At 42.1% G+C, this 24,904-nt stretch overlaps 1 protein-coding gene across 11 annotated transcripts; it reads right to left on the minus strand.

The window, feature by feature from the left end:
• Positions 1-1,211: 1,211 nt before the first annotated feature.
• LOC101101602 (zinc finger protein 471) lies at positions 1,212-21,823 on the minus strand. Of its 11 annotated transcripts, none has more exons than XM_045046736.1 (6): positions 21,552-21,823; positions 20,849-20,966; positions 19,550-19,639; positions 13,162-13,288; positions 11,333-11,422; positions 4,953-7,688 (listed from the first exon to the last, which is right to left on the minus strand). In XM_045046736.1, exons 3-6 carry the CDS (start codon positions 19,580-19,582, stop codon positions 5,674-5,676), a joined length of 2,265 nt encoding a protein of 754 aa, XP_044902671.1. In that variant the 5' UTR covers positions 19,583-19,639; positions 20,849-20,966; positions 21,552-21,823; the 3' UTR covers positions 4,953-5,673. The 11 variants fall into 11 exon arrangements, with proteins under 11 accessions (XP_044902675.1, XP_044902671.1, XP_044902669.1 ...); XM_045046734.1 differs by having other exon boundaries at positions 19,550-20,185; positions 21,552-21,822; XM_045046740.1 differs by lacking the exon at positions 21,552-21,823 and adding an exon at positions 1,212-1,715 and having other exon boundaries at positions 7,540-7,688; positions 19,550-21,429.
• Positions 21,824-24,904: the final 3,081 nt, after the last annotated feature.

Below are 24,904 nucleotides of genomic sequence, written 5' to 3' on the forward strand. Positions count from 1 at the left end.
GCCTGGGTGGTATTACAGGTGTCTTCGGTTTCTGTTTACCATTTACCATTGTGCATGACAACTCAAGGGTGTGGACTGTCCACAACCCTCGCAAGCCCCATTATTCAGCATCAACTCTATTCTTGTCTGTCAGGATCAGCTACTGTGGCTTTTTTATCCCTCCAGTGGCATGGGACATATGGAACAGAGAGCATTCGACCTTCACTGCACCCATTGTTATTCCTGATTGGAAGACTTCCTCCAGGATTAAAACCTTTACACAAGCATAAGTCAGAATTGAGAAACTAACAATTCTGAACATGGGACATTGTACCCAGACGTGCCAGATAGTACAAGGAAATGCCCTAACCATAATGTCTTGCCAATAACTACTGTAAAACCTTCCCCCTTTTTAATAAAGTTTTAATGTTTATTTGAGAGAGAGAGGGAGAGCAGGGGAGGGGAAGAGATGGGTGGGGGGGAGAGAGAGAGAGACTGGGAGAATCTCAAGCAGGCTCCATGCTGTCAGCAGAGAGCCCTAAGCGGGGCTCAAACTCACAAAACTTGAGATCATGACCTCAGCTGAAAGCAAGAGTCGGATGCTTAACTGACGGAGCCACCCAGGCACCCCATCCCTTTTTAACTTTATAAAACCATTATATTTTTCCTTTCTTTCTTGTTTTTTTTTTTTTTTTTTTTTTAAGTCTCTCCTAATGGCAGCAGAAGCTTTAAGTGACCAGGTGACATTCAGCTTCTGGTTTAATGATACCATTATTAACTCCCCTAACAGAAGGATTCCTCTACTTGGTGCTAAAACAAACCTCCCTAACACTAGAACCCAGAAATCTGAGAGAAACAGAGAGAGACAGAGACAGAATCTTAAGCAGACTCCATGCTCAGCACAGAGCCAGACCCAGGGCTTGATCCTGTGACCCCTGGATCATGACCTGAGCCGAAATCAAGAGTCAGACACTCAACCGAGCCACCGAGGCGCCCCAAAACATTTTTATGTTTAACGTGAGTGACTAACATTTTCTATTACCTTTTAAAGTTGACAAGCCTTGATTTATAGTGTATGCTATTAAGTACTCCCATCATACTTGAGTTAAAGTTACCAGCATGTTGTCACTGAATGCAGAGTTGGAGAGAGAGGCACAGCAGCAACTATTATATGGTGTGTCCCCCCTACAAATGTGAGTCATAAATAAAATATGTAAATAAATGCTCAAAAATATTTGCAAACTATTGCGTTTTTATTATAATCTGTCCATTATAGTATAAATTTATACTATAACCCATAAACATACATACACAATATATACATGTTATATATTACCTAATACAAACGTGTATTTATATGTATATATTTCTACACACCCACACATATAAACACACAAACATATACACCTTTTAACAACCAGTTCACAAAATGTCTAAACATATAACAATTAACTCTTGCAAGCCAGAATGAGGCTGTCCAAGCACACCACTGAATCAACCACTTTGCCTCTGGTGAGTTGCTGCTGGGGCTCAGGATCCCTGGGCTGCTCCACTTGCTAGAGATGAGAAATCCCTCGGGACACCCTGGTGGCTCAGTCGGTTAAGCATCCGACTTCAGCTCAGGTCATGATCTCGCAGTTTGTGGGTTCAAGCCCCGTGTCAGGCTCTGTGCTGACAAATTAGAGCCTGGAACTTGCTTCAGATTCTGTGTCTCCCTCTCTCTCTCTGACCGCCTCCCTCAAAAATAAACAAACATTAAAAAAAAAAAAGAAGTCCCTTTCTAAGAGCATCCCCCGTTCCCAGGATGCCAGACATCTTGAGGACAGAGAGTAAAGAAATAGTGATGCTTTCCTCCTGGCACAGATTCAAGGAAAGGCATTTTGGCCCTGTCTCAGGGAGCCTAATGACAAGGTAAGTGAGAAACTCAGACATGAGAGAGCAAATTCAGCATCCCAAATTTTCCTGTTCCTTCCTGTCTATCAGGCAAGATCATTTCTTGGCTTTAAATATCATTTAGTTTTGGTCAGGATTTAATAGATTTGCATTTATGTACACAGAAAATTAAGAGAAAAACACTAAACTGCACAAATTAGGACATCAAATATGCAATACTCGACGTACCTACCCATAAATACAACCCAGTTCAAAATTTTGTTCCAACGTCTGAGGTCAAGTACTATGAAAACCCATTTTTGCAAACATCTTGTAGATTCTGATAATAAACGTTGATACTTTCAGGAGCCTTTCAACCCTTCTCTAACCTCTTTTCTTCTATATATCTCTAGGCCACTTTGAAATCAGATTTGTTTGTTTGTTTCTTTTTAAAATCAATGAAGCCACAGTGTTGGTGAGCTAAAAGGGAAACAGGTCAGGCTTCATCCACAGTGATCTCAGGCAAAGGGTAATGAGTTGGTATGGTTCCTTAAGGTTTCTTAGGGGCTTAAGAGTTTTAAAATCCCCAAATTCTCCCACAAATCATCATTCTAATAACCAGTATACCAACTGTCCCTCATGAATGCCAAACATTTTCCTTAGGAAATCTGACAAAATTGTGAATTCACTTGGCGTTACAGCTCATTCTTTGATATTTAGCAATCACAGCCAGAGTGCTACAAGGAAGGCTTTCAAGTCTATTGCAAAATGGCTGGTGTTCTAGTCCATGCCTTAAAGCAAAAATTTTAAGTCATTATTTCTTTTGCTTTATCTTCTCCAATTCCATTATGCATGAACCTCATCCAAACCCCTTCAACTGGCACTCTTTGTCCTTTTGATTGATCTAAAAATAATCTAGACACAGCTGACGAGCTGTCTTACTGTTGCTGTCAAGGCATGCTTCTTGCATAGCACAAAATACGAATAGGGGCCTTCTAATCCTTCGCTCCATTTCATCCGATAACCAAACTTTCATAATAACCCACATTTGCTGAGGATGTTTTGCCTGAAACCCACTCAAGGACACCAACTTCTGTATTGGTTAGGTTTCTTTGGTTGACAGCAAAAGAACTGAATATAATTTTAAAGTGAAAGCAAGATTACTAGTGGCAAACAATGTGGAAAGAACATGAAGCACGTCCTGGTCTAGTCATCAGAGAGGCAGGAACACAAGTTGTGGCCAAAGGATGACTCATTTTCCACTGTGTCCTGGGTCCCAAAGCGAGTTTCTGAATGGATTAAAAACTAGGTACAAATGGCAACACAAACGAAACCTCACTTAATGACATCAGAGGAAAAGTCTACATGTATTTCTGTGGGTGTGGCTTCAATTTGTATTGCAGACAAAAGTATCTGATATGTATGTTTTTCCATGATTTTTAACTTTATAAATTTTAGGTATTTGTAACCATGCAATTATATTATAGTTATGAAAATCACACCCTCAATTAGTAAATTATAAGAGGTCTTTCTGTATGAAAATCTACCCCATTCTTTTCAGTAACTATATAACCTACTGAATTTTCTATAAATTAACTGATTAGGTAACTAGTTTACTAGTGCTGGACATTTAAGCTGCTCCAAATTTCTTGCAATTCTATAATTAATGTGCACATGCATCTGTATTTCTGCACTTGTGCTTTTCAAGAAAATAAATTCCTAGATTTAGAAATGCAGCAGGGATTAGTCAACATTTAAAATGCTGACGGGTAACAAATTAGCTCTGAAGACAGCTTTTAATCAATTTATTTTCCCAATATATAAAAATATATTCTTCACATCTGCAACAGTACTGGATATTATCCATAAAATCGGGGCTGGTTTATGTTGGTGTCAAGGGCTTTTTGAAATTTCAATTTATGTGATCATTGTTGCAGTTAGGAACTTCCACGATTTTATTTGACGATTTCATTTTCACCATCTGTGAGTCGCTTGTTGATGTGCTTTGTCAGACTGTTTCTTATCCTTGCTGCTTCTCAACAGCTCTTTTTAGAAGGGCTATGTCCTTCATAATATGTATGTTTAAAGATCTCCCAACCCGTCATGTTCCTTTTAACTTAGTATAGTGTCTTGTACCATGGAAAAGCTCTAAGTCTTTTATGTGCTCCTTTCTGTCACCCTCTTTTCATGACTTCTGGACTCTGTATCCACCTTACCAAGTCTCCCTGAACTCAAAGGGTTACGAATATTCTATAGTCCCTTCTAAAATCTTAATATTGTGTTTCCTATTACATCTTTAATCCATATTCAGTGAACTTCTCTGTAAGGAGTAAAATGTGGATTTGACTTTACTTCCAGTTGGATAACTAACTGCCAAACACCATCTATAATAATCCATCTCCCCCAGCGATGTATGAAAAATATTGCTTTTGCAGGGAGCCTGGCTGCCTCCTTTGGAGGAGCATGTGACTCTTGATCTCAGGGTCCCCCACACTGGGTGTAGAGATAACTTAAAAATAAACAGAAACTTAAAACAATACTACTTTTGCAACAAACTGAATTCATGGGTATATGATCTTTTCCAAAAGTTTCCTGTAATGCTAGCCTATTTACCACTGTGCATGATTTTCGGAACAAAACTGTCAATGTAAAAAATATCCTAGTAATCATGACTGGAATTGAGTGAATGTAGACATCTTTACAATATTGAGACTTCCATCTAGAAACGTGTATGGATCTCCATTTATTCAGCACCTCCGGTCTCCTTCAGTTGAAATTAATAATTTCCTTTCTAGGGGTGCCTGGGTGGCACAGTCAGTGAAGCATCCAACTTCATGGCTCAGGTCATGATCTCACAGCTCGTGAGTTCAAGCCCCACATAGGGCTCTGTGCTGACAGCTCAGAGCCTGGAGCCTGCTTCGGGTTCTGGGTCTCCCTCACTCTCTGCTCCTCCCCTGCTCTTTCTCTCTCTCTCAAAAATAAACATTAAAAATTTTTTTTACAAAAATAAAAAAATAATTTCTTTTCTATACAGAACCATAAGTAAATTAATCTATCATTTCATTTTTGGGGGGAGCTGATATCAGAATTGAACTAGCCTCATGAAAGAAGGATTCCAAACACTTCAAAGTATTGCATTTTAAATATTTTTTCTATACTCTACAACAGTTTAATTAGTGATTCCTTGAAAGTTTGGAATTAATCTGTGAACCCAGGTATCTTAAAATAGGCTAGATTATTCAAGGTCTCTACTGTTTAAGTTTTCAGTATTAAGGAATTTTTATTTTTTGCCTTGATTAAACACAGTCATACTTCTTACCAGTGAATTCTAATTCTTTTGTTTCAGTATTAGCCAGAGCTCTAGACACTTCCTAAAACATATTCTATGTATCAGGTCACACTGAATTTCTGCAGCAACAAAGAATACAGATTCGGAGGCACAAGAAATCCACTATGCTATTCTGTTAGGACATTGAACTTTAAAAACACTACGTGCTAATCCTCATTATCCACCTCAAGATATAGTTTCAGTTCCAAAATTATCATAATCTCCTAGTACTGATATACTGCTTTCCAGAGTTCGCTGTTTAAAAATAATTTTAAGCAGACTCTTAATGACACCGCCTTAACATTTACCAAGTACTACTTGCTCTGGGTCAGGCACTATGCTAAGCACTTTATACGCATCGAATAGTTTACATTTTCATAACCAGGGTTTTAAGAGGAGGGTCGTTTAATTACATCTACATTTTTAAAAGACCACCATGGCAATATTGTGAAGGATGAACTTGAAGGGAATAAAACAGAATGGAAGACTAGTTTTTATACCGGAATAGTCCACGTGAAATGACTGTGTTTTGGACTAGGGCAATGAGAACTGAAAGTGGATGAATTCCAAAAATATCTAGCAGATATATCCACAGGGCTTGGTGAGATCTGGGGTGGGGAAGAGCTGCGTGGCTGAGAGGACTCTGCAGCATGAACTTTCTGATGATGAGTAAGGTGTGCACTTTGTCTGAAGACCTTCCCACATTCCTTACATTCATAAGACCTCTCTCCAGTATGAATTCTTCTGTGTAGATTAAGGTGTCCAATCTGGCTGAAGGTTTTCCCACATTCCTGACATTCATACGGTTTTTCTCCAGAATGGATTCTCTGATGAACAGTAAGAGATTGGCGATGGCTGAAGGCTTTACCACATACACTACATTCATAAGGTTTCTCCCCAGTATGACATCTTTGATGACAAATAAGGGAGGATTTTGTTCTAAATGCCTTCTCACATTCAACACATTCATAGGGCCTTTGGCCCGTATGGAGTCTCCGATGCTGAGAACGGGATGAGCTGTCACTAAAAGCCTTTCCACATTCACTACATATATAGGGTTTCTCTCCAGTATGAACTCTCTGATGTTGAATAAGGCGGGTAGTCTGGCTGAAGGCTTTGCCACATTCCTTACACTCATAAGGTTTCTCTCCTGTGTGAATTTTATGATGTTGGGCAAGGTGTGCCCTCTGGTTGAAAGCTTTGCCACATTCCTTACATTCATAAGGTTTCTCTCCAGTATGAATTCTCAGATGAGTAGCCAGCTGTGAACTAATGCTGAAAGCTTTTCCACATTCTTTACATTCATAAGGTTTTTCACCAGTATGAATTCTCAAGTGACTAGCAAGGTGTATACTCTGTCTAAAAGCTTTCCCACATTCCTTGCATTTATAAGGTTTCTCTCCAGAATGCACTCTTTGGTGTTGTGTGAGTGAGGCATGATGGCTGAAGGCTTTCCCACAGATGACACATTCATAAGGTTTCTCTCCTGTGTGAATTCTCTGATGGACGGTAAGGGATGAGCCATAACTGAAGGTTTTTCCACACACTTTACATTTGTAGGGCTTCTCTCCAGTATGAATTCTCCTATGCTGAATAAGGCCTATGTGATCACTGAAAGCCTTCCCACAATCAATGCAATCAAAAGGCTTCTCCCCAGTGTGGTAGTACCTCCAGTGACGAATAAGGGACGTGTTCTGCCGGAAGGCCTTCTCACATTCAATACATTCATAAGGTCTTTTGCCGGTGTGACATCTCTGATGCCGGGCAAAGGATGAGCCGTCACTGAAGGCTTTCCCACATTCCTTACATTCATATGGCTTCTCCCCAGTATGAATTCTCTGGTGTTGAGCAAGGTGTGCAGGTTGGCTGAAGGCTTTTCTACATTCCGTACATTTATACGGTTTTTCTCCCGTGTGAATTCTTTGATGCTGAATAAGGTGCACGTTTTGGCTGAAGGCTTTCCTACACTCTTTACATTCAAAGAGTTTCTCTCCAGTATGTATCCTATGATGTTGAACAAGGTGCTGACTCTGGTTGAAGGCTTTCCCACATTCTTTACATTCATATGGTTTTTCACCAGTATGAATTCTCTGATGAACGGTAAGGGAGGAGCTGTGGGTAAAGGTTTTCTCACATTCATTACATTTAAAAAGTTTCTTTCCTGAATATGCTTTCTTGGGTTTTACTACCATGGAACTTTGAGAAAAGCTTTTTTTATCTGATTTATGGTTATAAACATTTTCCTCTACATTGTCTAGATGGACAAATTTGTTGGATTTGTTACATTTGTGATGTATTTCCTCAGTGAGGATTTTGTTATGAGTGATTACTTCTTGCCTGATAAATGTTTCTTGACTTACCAACTGCCTCTCAAAAAGATCTTCACATTTCCAGTTTTCGCTGAAAGTGGAATGCTCCAGTCCATAGCCTGTAATTCCCTCCATTAGCACATCACCATACACGAAGTGCTTCAGAGATAATTCGTGTGTCTCATACATAGATTCCAAGTCTGAAAGATACCAAATAAGCAAGTGTTTCCTTATTCATGGGATGTAACAAAGGAAACATTTAATGAGGACAAGGTGATTCCAAAACAATGTACCCCACAAAATGTGCTATGCACAGGAACATCAACTAAAAAATATGCAAGCAGATCTCAAGAGCTCAGGGAAACACAGAAAAGGTGATTAAGAAAATTAAATGAAGGTAATGGAGTCCTGGAGAAGTAGGCTACAATGACAATATTTTATTCTGCATTAACATGACTTACTGTAAATTAAATACCATTCCTGTATTCTTCCCCACTTCTAGTTGACTTGCATATACACGTAGGTTAATTTTGTTTAAATACCGGTATCATCACATAAGTACTGCTGATCAAAAATCTCTATAGATTCCCAGCGACTGACCACAAATACCTCATGCTTCATGACTTCCCTTGGGGTTTAGGGAAATTCCTAATCTTTTCATAACCAGAAAATAGTGTTTGTGTGTACCATTGCTACATGGTTCAATAGTGAACTCTGCATTTCTCAGAGAGCCCTGAACTTGAGACTCCATATTAAGGCATTTTTCCATTCATCTACTCATTCTCACTTCTCAGGCCACATCTTAATGGGGTTAAGTCTTTTTTTTTTTTTAAAGTAGGTTTCATGCCCAGTGCAGAGCCCAATGCAAGGTTTGAACTCACGATCCTGTGATCAAGACTGGAGCAGAGATAAGGAGTTGGATGCTTAACCAACTGAGGCACCCAGGTGCCCCACCATAAGTATTTTTGAATAAACTAGTTTTATAATGACATGTAGGTGGGTATTGCTATTACTTAACATCTGTTCATTTTTGAGAGAGACAAAGAGTGAGCAGGGGAGGGGCAGAGAGAGAGGGAGACACCGAAACCAAAGCAGGCTCCAGGCTCTGAACTGTCAGGACAGAGCCCAATGTGGGGTTTGAACTCACAAATTGCGAGATCATGACTTAGGCTGAAGTCAGATGCTTAACCGACTCAGCCACCCAGGCGCCCCTGGGTATTACTATTATTAATTCTTTTTACTGCCACTTAAAATAAGTTTCTTGCTTTGCAAGCTAGAATATAAGCTTCAGGGAAGGAATACATATGCTTTAAATACTGCTACTAAGCCGCTTAACATCTGTCACAGAAACTCAGGCATATAGAAGTTCTCAATAAATATACAAAGAAGAAATTTGTATCGAAGAGATAATACTAAGAGAAAACTTCAGGGGAAAGGTTGATATCAGGAAAGGGCAAAAGAGAAAGTGCTTTCCTTTCATAACTTATCCATAGCAAATGACTGACTAATCCTACGCTCCCTGAAGCAATTTTCTATGTGTCAAGCATTAGGGACATGAACATAATAAGACAAGCTGTTCTTGAGTAGTATAGAAAGTGATGAGAAAGACAAGACCAGGGACACCTGGGTGGCTCAGTCAGTTAAGCATCTGACTTCAGCTCAGGTCATGATTTTGTGGTTGACTGAGTTTGAACTGTGCGTTGGGCTCTGTGCTGACAGCTCAGAGCCTGGAGCCTGCTTCGAATTCTGTCTCCCTCTTTCTGCCCTTCCTTGCACTCAGTCTCTCTCTCTCTCTCTCTCTGTCAAAAAAATAAACTTAAAAAAAAAAAAAGAAAGAAAGGCAAGACCAATAAAGAAAGTAACTTGAGAAGAAAATATGAAATATCAATATGAAATATCAAGAGCCCATGTGGTAAAAAGCAAAATTGGTATAAGAGTTCAGAGACAGGAGAGATCAAATCTGCTAACTCAGTTAAGAAGGACTTTACGGTATTAACAAGCTTCCTATCCCAGGTCACTACTGATATCAGGAATACTCAGGCTTTGGTAATTCTAGAATTGACACCTGAAGGTTCAATGAACCAATCATCTATGGTTTTTCCTCCATAAACAAATGAGGGGAGCAACAGTGGACAGAGAAACAGAAAACTGGAGACATCACTGATTCTTCCTAGGAAGGCAGTCTTCAACACCAACCTCCCATGGGGAGCCATGGCTGTCCCTTATCTTTTTGGCCTTTCTCAACACAGATGCTGAGGTATCTTGTTCACTTAATAATACTTAAATCTATACCATGACTCAATATCCCACCAAATTTATAGGCTTCATCCCCTTTCCTTCTTTCTTCTTTTTAAAAAAAATATGTATTTATTTTGAGAGAAAAAAGAGAGAGAGAGAGAGAGAGAACGAGAGACAGAGTCCCAAGCAGACTCTGCACTGTCAGCACATACCCTGGTGCAGGGCTCAGTCTCATAAACCTTGAGATCATGACTTGAGCCAAAATCAAGAGCTGGACACTTAACCTACTGAGCCACCCAGGCGCCCAGGCCGCCCCCCACTCCCCGCCTTCTTCATCTATTCTTCACAAGGCCAATTATTACCTCTTATCCAGAAAGTTCCTCTATTTCCCTATTTAAAGCTGATAGAATTTAAAGCTGATAGAATAAAGCAGGGCTAATTTCTCTTCCAATATTTGGGTACTTGGAGGACCCTGGAAGTCTAGGATCCAAATCGTCGCAAGACATGAAGATCAAATACTGTTAAAGAAGTGAAGGGAGAATCTCATAAAGGTGTTAACTTCCGTGTATGATCTGAACATTCCCTTGTCGTTGTGAACTGTCAGTTCAGAGGGGGAGGCAGAAAATAGGCGTGTAAACCATAAACAGTTAATTACAGGCTCTCCTGAGTGTTACAAAGAAAACAAACAGTACCTTGGTAGAAAGTAATTGGGCTGGAATAAGGGAATGTTCATTATATAAGGTGGTTAGGGAAGGCCCCTGATGAGATGGTTTTTGAGCTCTGGTCTGATAGTCAAGCATGGACAGAGAGCCAAGAGAAGAGCATTCTAGGCAGAGAAAACAGGAAATCCAAAAGTCTGAATCAGTAAAGAGCGTGGAAAGTTCTGAAAAGGTGCTACTGGGTAAGAGCAGTGCTTCTCAACTGTACCGTCAGGCACTTATTGACATTTGTAAGACACACAGAGGTCAAAGGATGATACTGCCTGTGACCCAGAAGCAAGCAAACTTGGAACTCAGACTGTCTCTGCCTCACCTGGTCTCTCAAGGCTTAGAGATTCGGTATGCTGGCATACCTTTAATGCACTTGAAGAACATCTGCGCACCCCACCTCATTTAGAAAGCTTTGCACTAATGTATAGTGAAAAGCTAAAAAGTGTTAGAGGATAAAGTCAGAGAAGTAGGATGGAGCTGGTTACACAAGGGCTGGTAGGGGCTGGTCTTTCCCATTTGCAACAAGAAGGCAAAGAAAGATTGAAAGGAGTAGCATGTTCTGATTTTTAAGCAGACCTAATTTGGGAGTTAAGTAAGGTTTAAGAAACAGAGAAGCTTGTATAAGTCACATGGCAAAAGGAAGGAGGGGATGAGAAAGAGCTGGGGAGAGATTTCTGCAAAATGAGTTAGCTTATTAGAGAGAAGAGATACCTCCAAGTGGAAGAGAAGATGTTTGGGGAGCCCAGGCTACACAGTGAAGTTTCCGTTTTCTCCTCAGGCTTGGAAGGCTTGAGAAGAATTTCTAAGAAGCAGATGAAAGGAAAAAGTACCACCTTGGAAAAACAGCTGAGCCATTACCTAGAAAAGATACCCCTACCGGGTTCTCCCACACTCACCTGGGCTTTCTGTCATCTCATTCTTTATCTCCCAAGGCTCTCCCCCTTGCTCCAATGAGGAGATCACATATGGCTTAGAGAGGCAAAGTCCTGCATACAGAAAAAAGAAGACATGAAAACTGGCCATGGTTTGGGTATTTCAGAACTATAAGCCAGTTTCTTAATACTGATGGAAGAAGACAGCACAAATGACTAGATGAAGGAGTAAAACACATTTTAAAGACAGAATACATAAAGCTTCTGGCATAGTCTAGTGGGACTGCCAAAGGTCAACTCTATAAAAGTTAAACAATTTTTAAGGGGCTGGGGGCAGAAATGCTACCCAGCATTTTCACAGGATCATCAGACACCCAATAAGTGATGTACTATAAAGAGCCTCTAGAGACAGAGTTTGGAGTCTGAGTCAAGTTAACTACTTTTAAAAAACAACACAAAACTGTTCAGAAGAATATAACAGAACCTACAGTCTCTATAATGTGTTATTTATAGTGTTTGAGATAAAATCCATAATTACTAGACATAAGTAGAAAGAGGACACAGTGAATCACACTCAGAAACATAAGCAATTAATGAAGACCTAAGCAGTGATAACACAGATGCTGAAATTAGTAGACCAGGATTTAAAAACCACTGTTTTATCTATACCCAAAAATGTAAAGGAAAATATGCTCAGAATTTCTCAGCAGAGAAACAGAAATTATAAAAAAAGTACCTAGTGGAAAGTTGAGAATTGAAAAATATGCAATCTGAAATTTAACAATCCATTACATTGGCTTAACAAGACATTGAAGAAGACACACAAAGAGTCAATAAACGTGAAGTCAATATAAATTATCTAATCTAATCTGACATACAAACAAGAAAAGACTTCAAATAATGAACAGATCTTCAGTCACTTAGGGCATAATATAAAAGGTTCTAACATATTTGTAATTCAAATACCAGAAGAGAACAGAAAAAAATTATTTGAAGAAAGCAAGTCAACAATTACTCAAATTTGCTAAAAGACATACATTTAGTTTCAAGAAGCTTGGTGAACCACAAGCCAGGATTAAGGAGGCCTTTTAGAGAACACAAAGCTAGTCTAGGGGCGCCTGGGTGGCTCAGTTGGCTAAGCGTCCGACTTCGGCTCAGGTCATGATCTCACGGTCCATGAGTTCAAGCCCCGCATCGGGCTCTGTGCTGACAGCTCAGAGCCTGGAGCCTGCTTTGGATTCTGTGTCTCCCTCTCTCTCTCTCTGCCCCTCCCTCGCTTGTGCTTTGTCTCTGTCTCTCTCTCTCAAAAGTAAATAAGCATTAAAAACTTAAATAAAAAAAAAAAAAAAGAGAGAGAGAGAGAAAGCTAGTCTAGACAATGAGGTGGCTCCAGAGCTGGGAAGGATTCAAGTAAGTTTCCCTAAGAATATCTGAAGCCACTTTCATAGTTTGTGTCTCACCAGTTTGACTTATTGCCAGTTTATAAAAACATAGTTTTTAAAAATCCATATTCTAAATTTATAATAATTAGCTATATTCTTGGTGAACCTCATTACTCTCAAGTGGGAATAACAACAGTACAGTAGGAGAGAAGAAATAAGGCAGCACAGGAGACCAGTGAAAAGTCACATCGTGCCCTGTGTTTCCAAATGACTAAAGGGCACACTCATGGACTATGTGATACATATCAAATCCACTGACTTAATCTGAAATTTTCATTAATCCCTGAATGTCCTGTTTCTTAGATTTCAATATACCTACACACAGTTAAAAAAATTTTTTTTAATAATAAATACAAATGTAAAGAGTCCCTAATGTAATTCTAAATTATGAAGAAGGAAAAATACTCTTACCCAGTGATACCAGGTTCTGATAGTTCTCCAACATCATATTCTTGTACAAACTTCTCTGAGCAGGGTTCAGCCATTCCCATTCCTCCTGAGAAAAGTCTATTGCTACATCCTTGAATGTCACCAAGTCCTGAAATAACACAAATACAATTTTTTAATGTTTATTTATTTTGAAAGGAGGGGGAGGGGCAAAGACAGAGAGAGAAAGAACCCCAAGCAGGCTCTGCACTATTGATGCGGGGTTTGATCTCACCAACCACGAGATCATGACCTGAGCCAAAATCAAGAGTCAGATGCTTAAGGCGTCCGACTTCAGCCAGGTCACGATCTCGCGGTCTGTGAGTTCGAGCCCCGCGTCAGGCTCTGGGCTGATGGCTCAGAGCCTGGAGCCTGTTTCTCATTCTGTGTCTCCCTCTCTCTCTGCCCCTCCCCCGTTCATGCTCTGTCTCTCTCTGTCCCAAAAATAAATAAACGTTGAAAAAAAAAAAATATTAAAAAAAAAAAAAAAGAGTCAGATGCTTAAGTGACTGGGCCACCCAGGCGTCCTGATACAAATACATTCTTGACTAACTGATGCTCATTTTCATGCATAAATACAAGCTGAAGTTTTAAATTGTTCCTATTTTATGTGAGCAATGGCCCTTGGGGGAGAAAGAAAAATTAAAACATCATAACATGAAGCTCCAACCTAAAATAGTAGTTACTGAAGTGATAAATTGCACTGTATAAAAGGATGCTAACCCATTTCTCGGCATGACGAAATACGGATAAGTGGCCATAGGGCACTAAATAAGAGCCTCAAGGAATGACTACATCTGTGGTTGAACCTTTAAAAACAACAAAAAAGGAATGTCTAAGTTGATATTTTACAAATGGTACTCAATGGGACCCTAATGTTTCAGAAGGGAAGGGGCATTGGACTGAAATTCAAGGCCTGATTTTATTTTTTCTTATGCAATAAAAATGAATATAATCAGAATGCAATTTTCTCATGCTATGTCATTAAGAACTAGTATGACATGCCATACCAGAGTAAATTGGGTAGTAATATGAGATCGCCCAACATAAGACTACAACACATCCAATTTGTACACTGAGTCTGAGTACAATAAACCTGTATACTTAGCCAATATCCAAACGAAATCAGATAAATATAATTTTTCGTTTCTTAAAGAGTAAAATGCATTGAGAAAAAATTAACGTCCAGTTACAATCACCAGCAGGCTCTAAGGAATTTTTAAAAATATTACGGGCATTTTTCATCTTCAACTTTATTTCCATTGAAAATAAAAATCTTTGGGGCGCCTGGGTGGCTCAGTCAGTTGAGTGTCCGACTTTGGCTCAGGTCATGATCTTAAGTTCATGAGTTCAAGCCCCTCATCGGGCTCTGTGCTTGACAGCTCAGACCCTAGAGCCTGCTTCAGATTCTGTGTCTCCCTCTCTCTGCCCCTTCCCCGCTCATGCTCTATCTCTCTCTGTCTCTCAAAGATGAATAAACATTAAAAAACAATTTAGAAAGGAAATAAAAATCTTCATGTTCAATGCCTGATTTGCAAAGTTACCAAAGACACTGGTAACTGACTATATACAGAGCTATGCACAGAACATTTTAATTAGCTTTTTGACAGTAAACACTTAAAGAAAGGTATGATACAAAGATATTCAATGTATGGGACTTCAGAAGATATACACACAGTTGAGAAAATGTTCCATATATTTTTCACATAAAGGTATTAACATTTTGTTGTTTTTGTTATTTTATTTTCAAGTAGTCTCTATACCCAATCTGGGACTCGAATTCATGACCCAGAGATCAAGAGTCACATGCTCTTCCAACTGAGCCAGCCAGATGCTCCAGTATTAACAATTTAAGATTCACCGTGAGCTACTGGTTTTCCTGAATTCTGGTTTGCACCTTCTAGTTAGCTGAGGCTACCATTTTGGCTGATACCTATCATTTCACATGTTTCTATAAAATCAAATTCACTCACATGAATTTATCAATGCAAGCAAAAAGTGGTCACATTTTTTCCAATATTTGGTACAATTTGGTCACCAGAAAGGAAATGGGTGTTTTGGTTATTCCCCAGAAGAATAAATTGGATTGCTGTGATCCTGGTACTCCTGGTTAATTATTTTCCCAATGTTTATATGGATATCTTTACATATACATATGTCTAGCACTTAATTTTTTATTGATTATCTTATATTCAATGAAATTCTAATTTACAGCATTTGAAGAGCCTGTAATTTTTTTTTAAGAAGAAACACATTTATTGCAAGGTATCCAATAATATATGGGATTTCCAGAAGGACTAAAGAATGAGGTTTGCCTGCTACAAAGAAGGAGAAAAGCCCAATTAGACCAAGATGGTATTTTTCCAAAATCCCATTCTCCAGTGTCACCCACAGCTAAGCATATAACATGCTAGGATTAAAATTTTTTTTTTCAACGTTTATTTATTTTGGGGACAGAGAGAGACAGAGCATGAATGGGGGAGGGGCAGAGAGAGAGGGAGACACAGAATCGGAAACAGGCTCCAGGCTCCGAGCCATCAGCCCAGAGCCTGACGCGGGGCTCGAACTCACGGACCGCGAGATCGTGACCTGGCTGAAGTCGGACGCTTAACCGACTGCGCCACCCAGGCGCCCCACATGCTAGGATTAGACCAGCAGGAACTTCAGCCAGTGCTGCCCCAGAACAACCAAATCCCCTGCCAATACCGGCCATATCTGCCAATACGTGCCAACATGTTGGCTATAAAATCCTATTTCCCTGAACTTAACCACTGCTTCCTGTTGCTGGTTTCTGCCTTCCATATATCACACTGGAAGCCTCTGCCTGGCATATATAAGTCACAAATAGAACAGTATTTGCAAAGAAGCCTGGGTAATGCAGTTTTTAGCTTTTTGGTATACCCCAATATACAGTAAAGAAAAATTGGCCATATACTAGGCCAACAAAAGCCTTCACAAATTTGAAACGCCAAAATTTTCAGGCTATTCTCTGGTCAGGATTCAGAGCACTTCAAAACTACGAAAAGATGAATTTAAAACCTTATCTATTTGAAAATCTACAAGTAACCAACAGATAGTAATAAAATTAAGCTACTAAAACAGGTAACAAACATTAGAGAGGACACAGAACACTGGGAGCCCTCACACACTGCTGCTGAGGCTGCAGAGTGGCACAGCCACTTTGAAAAAGTTTAGCATTTGTTTTAAGAATTCAAATATGAATTTACCGTATGACCCAGAAATTGTACTCCCAGATTAATCTGCCCATGAAAAACGAAAACCTATGTCCAAATAAAGACCTGCACGTTTCACTATTTAATGTATACAAATTCTTTTTCCCCTTCTAGAATGGAGGTTCCACAGGGACACAGTCTTTGTTGTTTCTTGCTGCACTGCCAGAATCTGAAAGACTATCTCACATGGACAAGGTCAAAAGTATTTGCGGGGCTGCCTGGGTGGCTCAGTCAGTTGAGCATCCGACTTCGGCTCAGGTGATTATCTCCCAGTTCGTGGGTTCGAGCCCCACGTCGGGCTCTGTGCTGGCAGCTCAGAGCCTGGAGCCTGCTTCGGATTCTGTGTCTCCCTCTCTCTCTGCCCCTTCCCCACTCAGGCTCTGTCTCTCTCTGTCTCTCAAAAATGAATAAACATTAAAAAAATTTTTTTTAAGTATTTGCTAAATAACTCTAAAGTAACCAGTTTTAAAAAAACTGCATGATTCTAATATTTGCTAGAAAAATAAACTTCTAAGAACAGTCAAGAGGCACACCTGGTGGCTCAGTCATTTAAGTGTGCGACTCTTGATTTCAGCTTAGGTCATGATCTTACGGTTTGTGAGCTTGAGCCCTGTGTCAGGTTCTGTGTTGACAGCACGGAGCCTTCTTGGGATTCTCTCCCCCTCACCCTCAAAATAAATGAATAAACTTAAAAATAAATAACAGTCAAGAGAATTCTGGAGAAGAGGAGTAATGGGAAGAGGATTTGCCCTTCCACATTATAAAATACCATAAATGCCCAAAGACAAGGCAAAGATTTCCCCAAACATGCTTTATACCATAAATTATTTCCACAATCTCCAATATTAGGATACCCAGTGAGATTTTATTCAGACTTCCCAAGCAGAAGTAGCTTGATAAAATGCTCACAGCTGACAAGTTAAGGACTCAAGACTGACATGTGAGGAGAAACAACAATAAACGCTAATCTAGACTACTCACAGGTTACCATAATCTGTCAAGCATAGGTTCTGGTAAACATTCCACGCTTTTGGTTGAGAGCCCAAAGGAAGGACTACACCCCAGAATTGATGGTGAGCCAGAAATAACGCAGCTTTCAGAAGGACTGAGCCCCTGCCTCTCAGCATTTCAGCTCCTGCCTAGACTGAGCTGTGCTTAGCAGAGCTGTGTGCCTGAAGCAAAAGCGAACCATCCCCCCCACGGAGAAGTGGCTCACTGTAGGACTCGTGTGGAAGGATACAGGATAACCTAGATATGCAGCGTCCAAGTCAGTGTTCAGCACACAAAAAATACCCCGCAACGAAAGGGTGTGTCACCAGGACACAGGAGTCGCTAAAAGAGCTCCTAATGCCAAAGCTAGAATGATGTGAACAACAAAATAAAGTAGTATTGGATTACAACCTATGGTACAAAATAAATATGCATGAGTCTATGCTGATACAAATAAGTGACTGCATAAATAAGTAGAAGAGAACAGACAAATGTCTGATACAGAAGGGTTCCAAATCATTTACTCAGATGCTCCACTCTCGAGAGAGAACACAACTTCCTGCTTTTTTTTTTTTTTAAAGTTTATTTAGTTTTGAGAGAGAGAGACAGAGAGAGAGACACACAGCATGAGCGGGGGTAGGGCAGAGAGAGAGGGAGGCACAGAATCCGAAGCAGGCTCCAGGCTCTGAGCTGTTAGCACAGAGCCTGATGTGGAGCTCAAACTCACAGACCACAAGATCATGACCTCAGCCGAAGTCAAGAGCCAAAGTCAACAGCCGGACGTTTAACTGACTGAGCCTCCCAGGAGCCCCCATAACTTCCCACTCCTTAGCTGTGGGGTGCGCATAGTGACTTCCTTCTGAAGAGTACAGTATGAAAAAGTGGAACAAAGAGTAACCTTACATTGGGGAAACCTGACAAACACTACCTCTACCAAGTAATCAGGGACAGTAATTCATCACATTGATGGCGTAAACCTTTGATATATGATGAAAATGGAACTTTACCTCTGTGATCTTCCTTCAAAAAATATATTACTACAGTCTAATCATGCAAAAAACAGCAGATATGAGAGACATTCTATAAAATACCTGAGTACCCCTCAAAACTGACAAGGTCAATGAAAAGAAGGAAAGTATGAGAAACTATCGCAGCTTTAGGAGATAGAACTACTAATGTAATGTGGTCTCCTGGGTAGCATCCTGGAACAGAAAAAAAATACATTAAATAAAAACAGAAAATCTGAACGAAGCATGAGTTTAGTTAATAACAACATACCAATATTGGTTCATTAACTGTAACAAATGTACCATACTAACTAATGTAAGATGCTAATAACGGGAAGCTGCCTGTGGTGTTTGGATGCTCCTAGTACTGTCTTCGCATTTTTTCTGTTATAAAAAATAAAGTTTACTTTTAAAATCTATTTCCAAAAAGTGAACACTATCAAGAGGAAGATGTCAAAGCTTCAAATTATCTCTAAGATATTTTAATATACAAAGTCTAGCACTTAACCCAAAATAATGACACACATGAGACAAAATCAAGAGGAAAAAAATATGAAAACAGAGGGGCGCCTGGGTGGCTCAGTCAGTTAAGCGGCCGACTTCGGCTCAGGTCATGATCTCGCGGTCCGTGAGTTCAAGCCCCACGTCGGGCTCTGTGCTGACAGCTCAGAGCCTGGAGCCTGTTTCAGATTCTGTGTCTCCCTCTCTCTGACCCTCCCCTGTTCATGCTTTGTCTCTCTCTGTCTCAAAAATACATAAACGTCAAAAAAAAAATATGAAAACAGAAAGAAACTCACAGGAGATCCAAATGACAGAATTATCTGACAAGTATGGCAAAAGAATTAATATTTCTAAGGAATTAATACAATAGATGTTGAACTTGGGCAGAAAATGGGGAATTACATTAAACAATCAAATAGACATTCTAAAACTAAAAATGCAATAATGGAAGCTTAGATTCGAAGATGGATTAACAGGAGATTGAAGAGTTGAAGAGGCACGCTGAGTTAGTGCCCTCTGGGAAAACTGGGAACCAGGCCCTTCAAGGCCGCTGTGAATCAGGGAATTTTCAAAAGAAAAGAGGCATTATTAAATCCTAAAGAATAAGACTGCCTTCCTCGGATGAGAAAGGAAGTAACTAACCTGGGATATGGCTTTCACTAGTTCAACAGTCATCTCTGCCTTCCCTTCCTGGCTTCTCTCTTGGAGAACGGCAGTGTCCAGAGGACAGGGCTGGAGGGACAGAAAGGGGAGTGAGAAGGTGAGGCCTGCTCTGCACTCTCAGAATCATAAGCCTGAAAATTGTCTTCCTCTTCTTCCTCCCTGCTCTCCGTGATTCCTCCGCCCAAATAACCCAGAGATTCCAGGCACCCTGCGGCCACAGGGCTGTAACTTACAAATGTCTCTCTTATGCTCAAGGCCCTAAATTTAATGTTTTTCCTAAAAGTTGCCTTTCTATTTTTTTGGCCTTATTTTTATAGGTAGAGGCAGACCTTTCCCTTGTTGTATCTACAGTCTGAAAATCTGACTCCTAAGTGCACCGGAGGCCCTCCACCCAAACCCCCACAGGCTTCGCCTGCCTCCCTCCATGGGACAATGGTCCTTTTAGCGTCCCATTCTGCCAGCTTCACTCTCACCTCCACCTTCGGTCCCTTCGTGTGCCCTCCTTTTTGGGACCCAGAACTGAGGGTGTCTCCTTCTCCGGTCAGTCACCCCACCTATTGCTTTTTACTGGAATTCTTGAACGGGGAGCAGGGAATTCTGGTCTAGGAGTGTCACCTGAGCAACACACAATACCAAATCCCAACACACATCAAGAAGGTCGTGCTATCCACCTTCCCAGTAGTGTCCCCCTACACGTCAGTCACTCGGGGCCAGCTCTGAGCATACAGGGTGACACGCCAACACGGACACGGGATCTCACCCACTTCCTGACCACAGAGGACAGAATCCCAAAAACCCACATCCCGAGGAAGGCACCTCAAATGCGGTCACATACACCACGGTCCCAGAGAGGCCCTGCGAGCCTTCAGGGGACAATGGACGCTTCACGTGGTCTCCCCCTGCTCGCTTTGGTCTCACACACAACCACACCACTAGGTTTCCTCTCACACACAAACATGATGGTCTCTCCCACTCGAGGCTCGCGCGCGCATGCACGCACACACACACACTCTCTCAGTGGACTCCTTCGAAGACTCCTGGGTTCCTGTCACATGCAGGTACTGTTCAAGAACAAAATTCAACTGGGTAAAGTGTAAATTTCTAATTGGCTCCATTCATCAATTCCAGAACAGGCTACATGGCGTCCTGCAAGTGGAGGGGAGCTCCGACCAGTTGTCCAAAACCGGTGTTTCAACGGGAAGGAGGTGGGGCAGGACTTTCTCAGAAAAAAAGGGAAAGGACTGTTTCAGGCGTAGGGGGAATGGCCGGGGGTCTCACGCAGATGACGCTTCTTCCTCTGTGGGAGGGAGAGGGCCCATGCGACAGACTGCCTCATTGGTACCATCCAGAAAATTCTTGACTGGCCAGTTAAAACTCCATTTCGGGTAGGCTGAACCTGCAATTAGGTTGGGTATTAACTGCCCATCTGGGGACTCGGCCTAAGTGGTGCCAACTTGGGCCCGGGGCTTTCTTTTTTTAACACGACACAAACACACCCTGCTCTCTCCAGTTGTCACTGCGCCCCTCCCCCCGCATCTCACACACACGAAACACGGAATGCCCGCTCTCACTCAGATACACACACACTCGTACCTCATAGGCCAAACACACATGCTGCAGTCTCACACACTCACACCCACATGCTCTTGGCACCTCATGCTTTCTCTCACACACACACCTCCCACCACCTCGGGCAGCTCACACTCACACTTTCCACCATCTCGGGCAGCTCACACTCTCTCACACACACACCTCCCACGTCTCTAGCAGCTCACACTCATCCCACTCAGTCTCTCCTCGAGGCTCGCACGAGAGCTCACTTTCCACACGCTCGCACCTCACTTGTCTCACACGCCCGCCAGCATACCCCTGTCGCGCCGGCCTCGCGGGTCCCGTTGGCCCCACGCGCGCGCACACCCCGCCCCCCGGCCTCTCTGCGTCCCGCACACGCCCCCGCCCCGCAGCCTCGGCCTCCGCGCACCCGCCTCGCGGGCCTCTGGGAAATGTAGTCGGCACGGGGGATGCTCCGCAGCGGCGTCCGGACTCAGGCTCCGCCGTCGCGGTCAGGGCGGCCCGCCCCACCTGCCCGGCCCCCGGCCTCCGACTCCTGACCCGCCGGAACAGCCCACCGGTCTCCGCCCGGAAACCACCGCTCTCAGCCGAGGCGCCTCAGTGGCAAACGCCCGGGCTCCGGGCGCGCAGGCGGCGAAACTCTCGAGGCTGGCGGAGCGAGGGGGCGGAGCCCGAGCAGCGGGGGAGGGGCGGGGCTTGGCGGAGGGGCGTGTCCTTCTACTCGGGGAGGAAGCAGAGCGCCGAGCGTACACGCCTCCTTCCAGCGCCTCCGCGCTCGGAGGGCGTGGCCCGGGGGTCAGGGCCGTGGCGGAGTTGGGCAGGAGAGTGCGCAGGCGCGCGGCACGCGCGTTTCCCCTCCCCTGGCTTGGAGACCGGAAGCGTCCCTAGTTACCTGGTCACACGTGCTATCTTACCGCGTGGCAGCCGGCTCCCTGGCGCGTTCAGGGCAGCTTTGCTATGCGGCGCCTTGTCCGTGTGAGCGCGGGGTGGCTCCGGGCTTGGCCCGCGAGCCTGGCTCGTGGGGGCGTGGTTTTCTTCCTGTGCTAAGTTTTGCCACGGGAAGAACAGCGTCCGGGAACTCCGGCTGCGTCCTATCACCAGTGTGACGACGACGACAAATTAGTAAATGTCTCTCCTGCCAGGCGTGTCAGTCAGTATTCTTACTGTTCGGAAGCAGTCTCTGCAGCCAGACTGCCCCTGACAGTGGAAGCGGCCCCTGCAGTGGGGGGAGACTAAAAAAACTATAGGAGAAGTCATGCAGGGGGACACAGCAGGGAAAAAAACAGGCAAAATTCCCTGCCCTCTTAATTAAGATCTGACTTTTAAGTGAATGAGCAAAATAAACGGTATATGCAAATGAATTAGTAAAATAAAAAGTATATCGAATGGTGGGAAAGGCTATGGAGAAACAGCAGGGCAGGGGGATAGAGAGTGGAGGAAATTAGACTGTTTACTGTGGAGAAAAGAGGAGTGAAAAAGGAGGGAAGGTATCATCCATAATCCCACAACTCAGAACTACTGTGAACACAATTAACATTTGTAGCTTGTAGCTTAAAACATATTTTCCTTTCACACCCCGGTTGAGATCTCTATACGTAAATAAACAATTTAGAAAAATGGGACCGTAATGGTACATAATTCCGGTAACATTTTCCTCCATTATATGGTGAACACCTTTCTATATCACAAAGCATTCTTCTTTAGTCCATTTTTTTTTGGTTCAATTTTTAATAATTGCAATGTTAGAAATGCCTGGGTGGCTCAGTCGGTTAGGCATCTGACTTTGGCTCAGGTCATGATCATGTGGTTCGAAGGTTCGAACACTGGATCAGGCTGTGTGCTGACAGGTCAGAGCCTGGAGTCTGCTTTGTATTCTCTCTCTCTCTCTCTCTCTCTCTCTCTCTCTCTCTCTCTCTCTCTCTTTCTCTCTCAAAAATAAACATTAAAAAATAAATAAAATAATTGCAATGTTAAAATTATTGATTGCCACAAATAATATGAGAAAAGTGCTCAAAATCTTGAATACTAAGCAAATTCTTAGTATACTTCTAGCTCAAGTCTTGGCCAACTGACCCTCCTGTCGGTGTAGCGTGGATGCTTGATGAGTAAGTGTCATTCATTTCTGGGGTCAGAGATGCTCATATCTGTGAGGATATATGAACCACAGAGAATTGCATACTGTTATTTGTTACTGGAGAACTACAGAAAGCATTAGGATTAGAAAACAATATATTCTACTACCCAACATCTTGGTCTACCCTCCAGAGATTCTGGCATCCAACTATCTGGGCCAATTCTGCAGAAAAAAATATAAACTCTGCACAAAATAGGAAAAACAGTTACCTGAAAGCACCAGTGAGTTACCAAAGGAGGCAACAATTGAAAACATAATGACCACAATTTTCTCAATTTGATGAAAGCATAAAACTGCAGATTCAAAAAGTTGAGTGGGCTGGGGAATCCCGGGCAGAGAGGGGACTCAAAACTTTTACAGTTGGATTCAGAAGCCCTCGCATGTAGCCCCACGGCAGGAGGCAGTGCTGGGTGCTGAAAATGGTTGGGGGGGGGGGGAGGGGAAGTCTCCTCATTGAGTCCTCCATCCAGACTACCCTCTCCTTCCCTTACTCCTTGCCCTTCTTCAAGCTCCCATCAAAGAACAGCTAATCTCCTGGCAGCTTCTGCATTTCCATAGGAAAAATAAAGTGCCCAAATTCAACTGATAGGATGTAAGCAATGTTTGCAAGGGGGATTAAAGCTAAAGTGATCTTGATCTAGCGTATAATGAGAAAATAGCAACATCTAGCCATCTAATGTCCTTTCGTCATGCTTTGTGATTGCTATTGTACTTGTTAGTTTATATATTTACTCATTTATCTGTTTATTGTCTTTCTTCCTAGTGTGTGTGTTCTACGAAGATAGTTCTGTTTGTTTTACTTCTGTTTAGAACACTTCCTAGCATAAAGTGGTACTCAATAAATAAAATAGGATGAATTTTTTAAACTGATGTGTTGTAACACAGGAAACAAAAGATGTTGGCAAGGATGTGAGAAGGGAACCCTCTAACACTCACTGTTGGTGGGAATGCAAACTGGTGCAGCCACTCTGGAAAACAGTATGGAGGTTCCTCAAAAAGTAAAAAATACAATTACCCTACAGCCCAGTGAAGGATCCAAAAATACTGATTTGAAGAGGCGCATGCACTGTTGTGTATAGCAGCACTATCAACAATAGCCAAACTATGGAGAGAGCCCAAATGTCCATCGATTCACAAAGGGATAAAAAAGATGTGGTGTATGTATACAATGGACTATCACTCAACCATCTAAAAGAATGAAATCTTGCCATTTGCAAGAGCTAGAGTGTATTATGCTAAGCGAAATAAGTCAGTGATAGAAAGACAAATACCAGGGGCGCCTGGGTGGCTTAGTCGGTTGAGGGTCCAACTTCAGCTCAGGTCATGATCTTGCAGTTCGTGAGTTGGAGCCCCGCATCGGGCTCTGTGCTGACAGCTCGGAGCCTGGAGCCTGCTTCCGATTCTGTGTCTCCCTCTCTCTCTGCCCCTTCCCCGCTCATGCTTTGTCTCTGTCTCTCAAAAATGAATAAACATTAAAAAAAAAAAAGAAAGAAAGACAAATACCATATGATTTCACTCATATGTGGAATTTAAGAAACAAAAACACGGGAAAATAAAAGGAAAGAAGGGTCAAACCATAAAACAGATTCTTAACTATAAGAGAACAAACAGGGTTGCTAGAGGGGAAG

The sequence above is a fragment of the Felis catus genome, chromosome E2 (assembly GCF_018350175.1).
Source record: "Felis catus isolate Fca126 chromosome E2, F.catus_Fca126_mat1.0, whole genome shotgun sequence".
Taxonomy (NCBI): Eukaryota; Metazoa; Chordata; class Mammalia; order Carnivora; family Felidae; genus Felis; species Felis catus.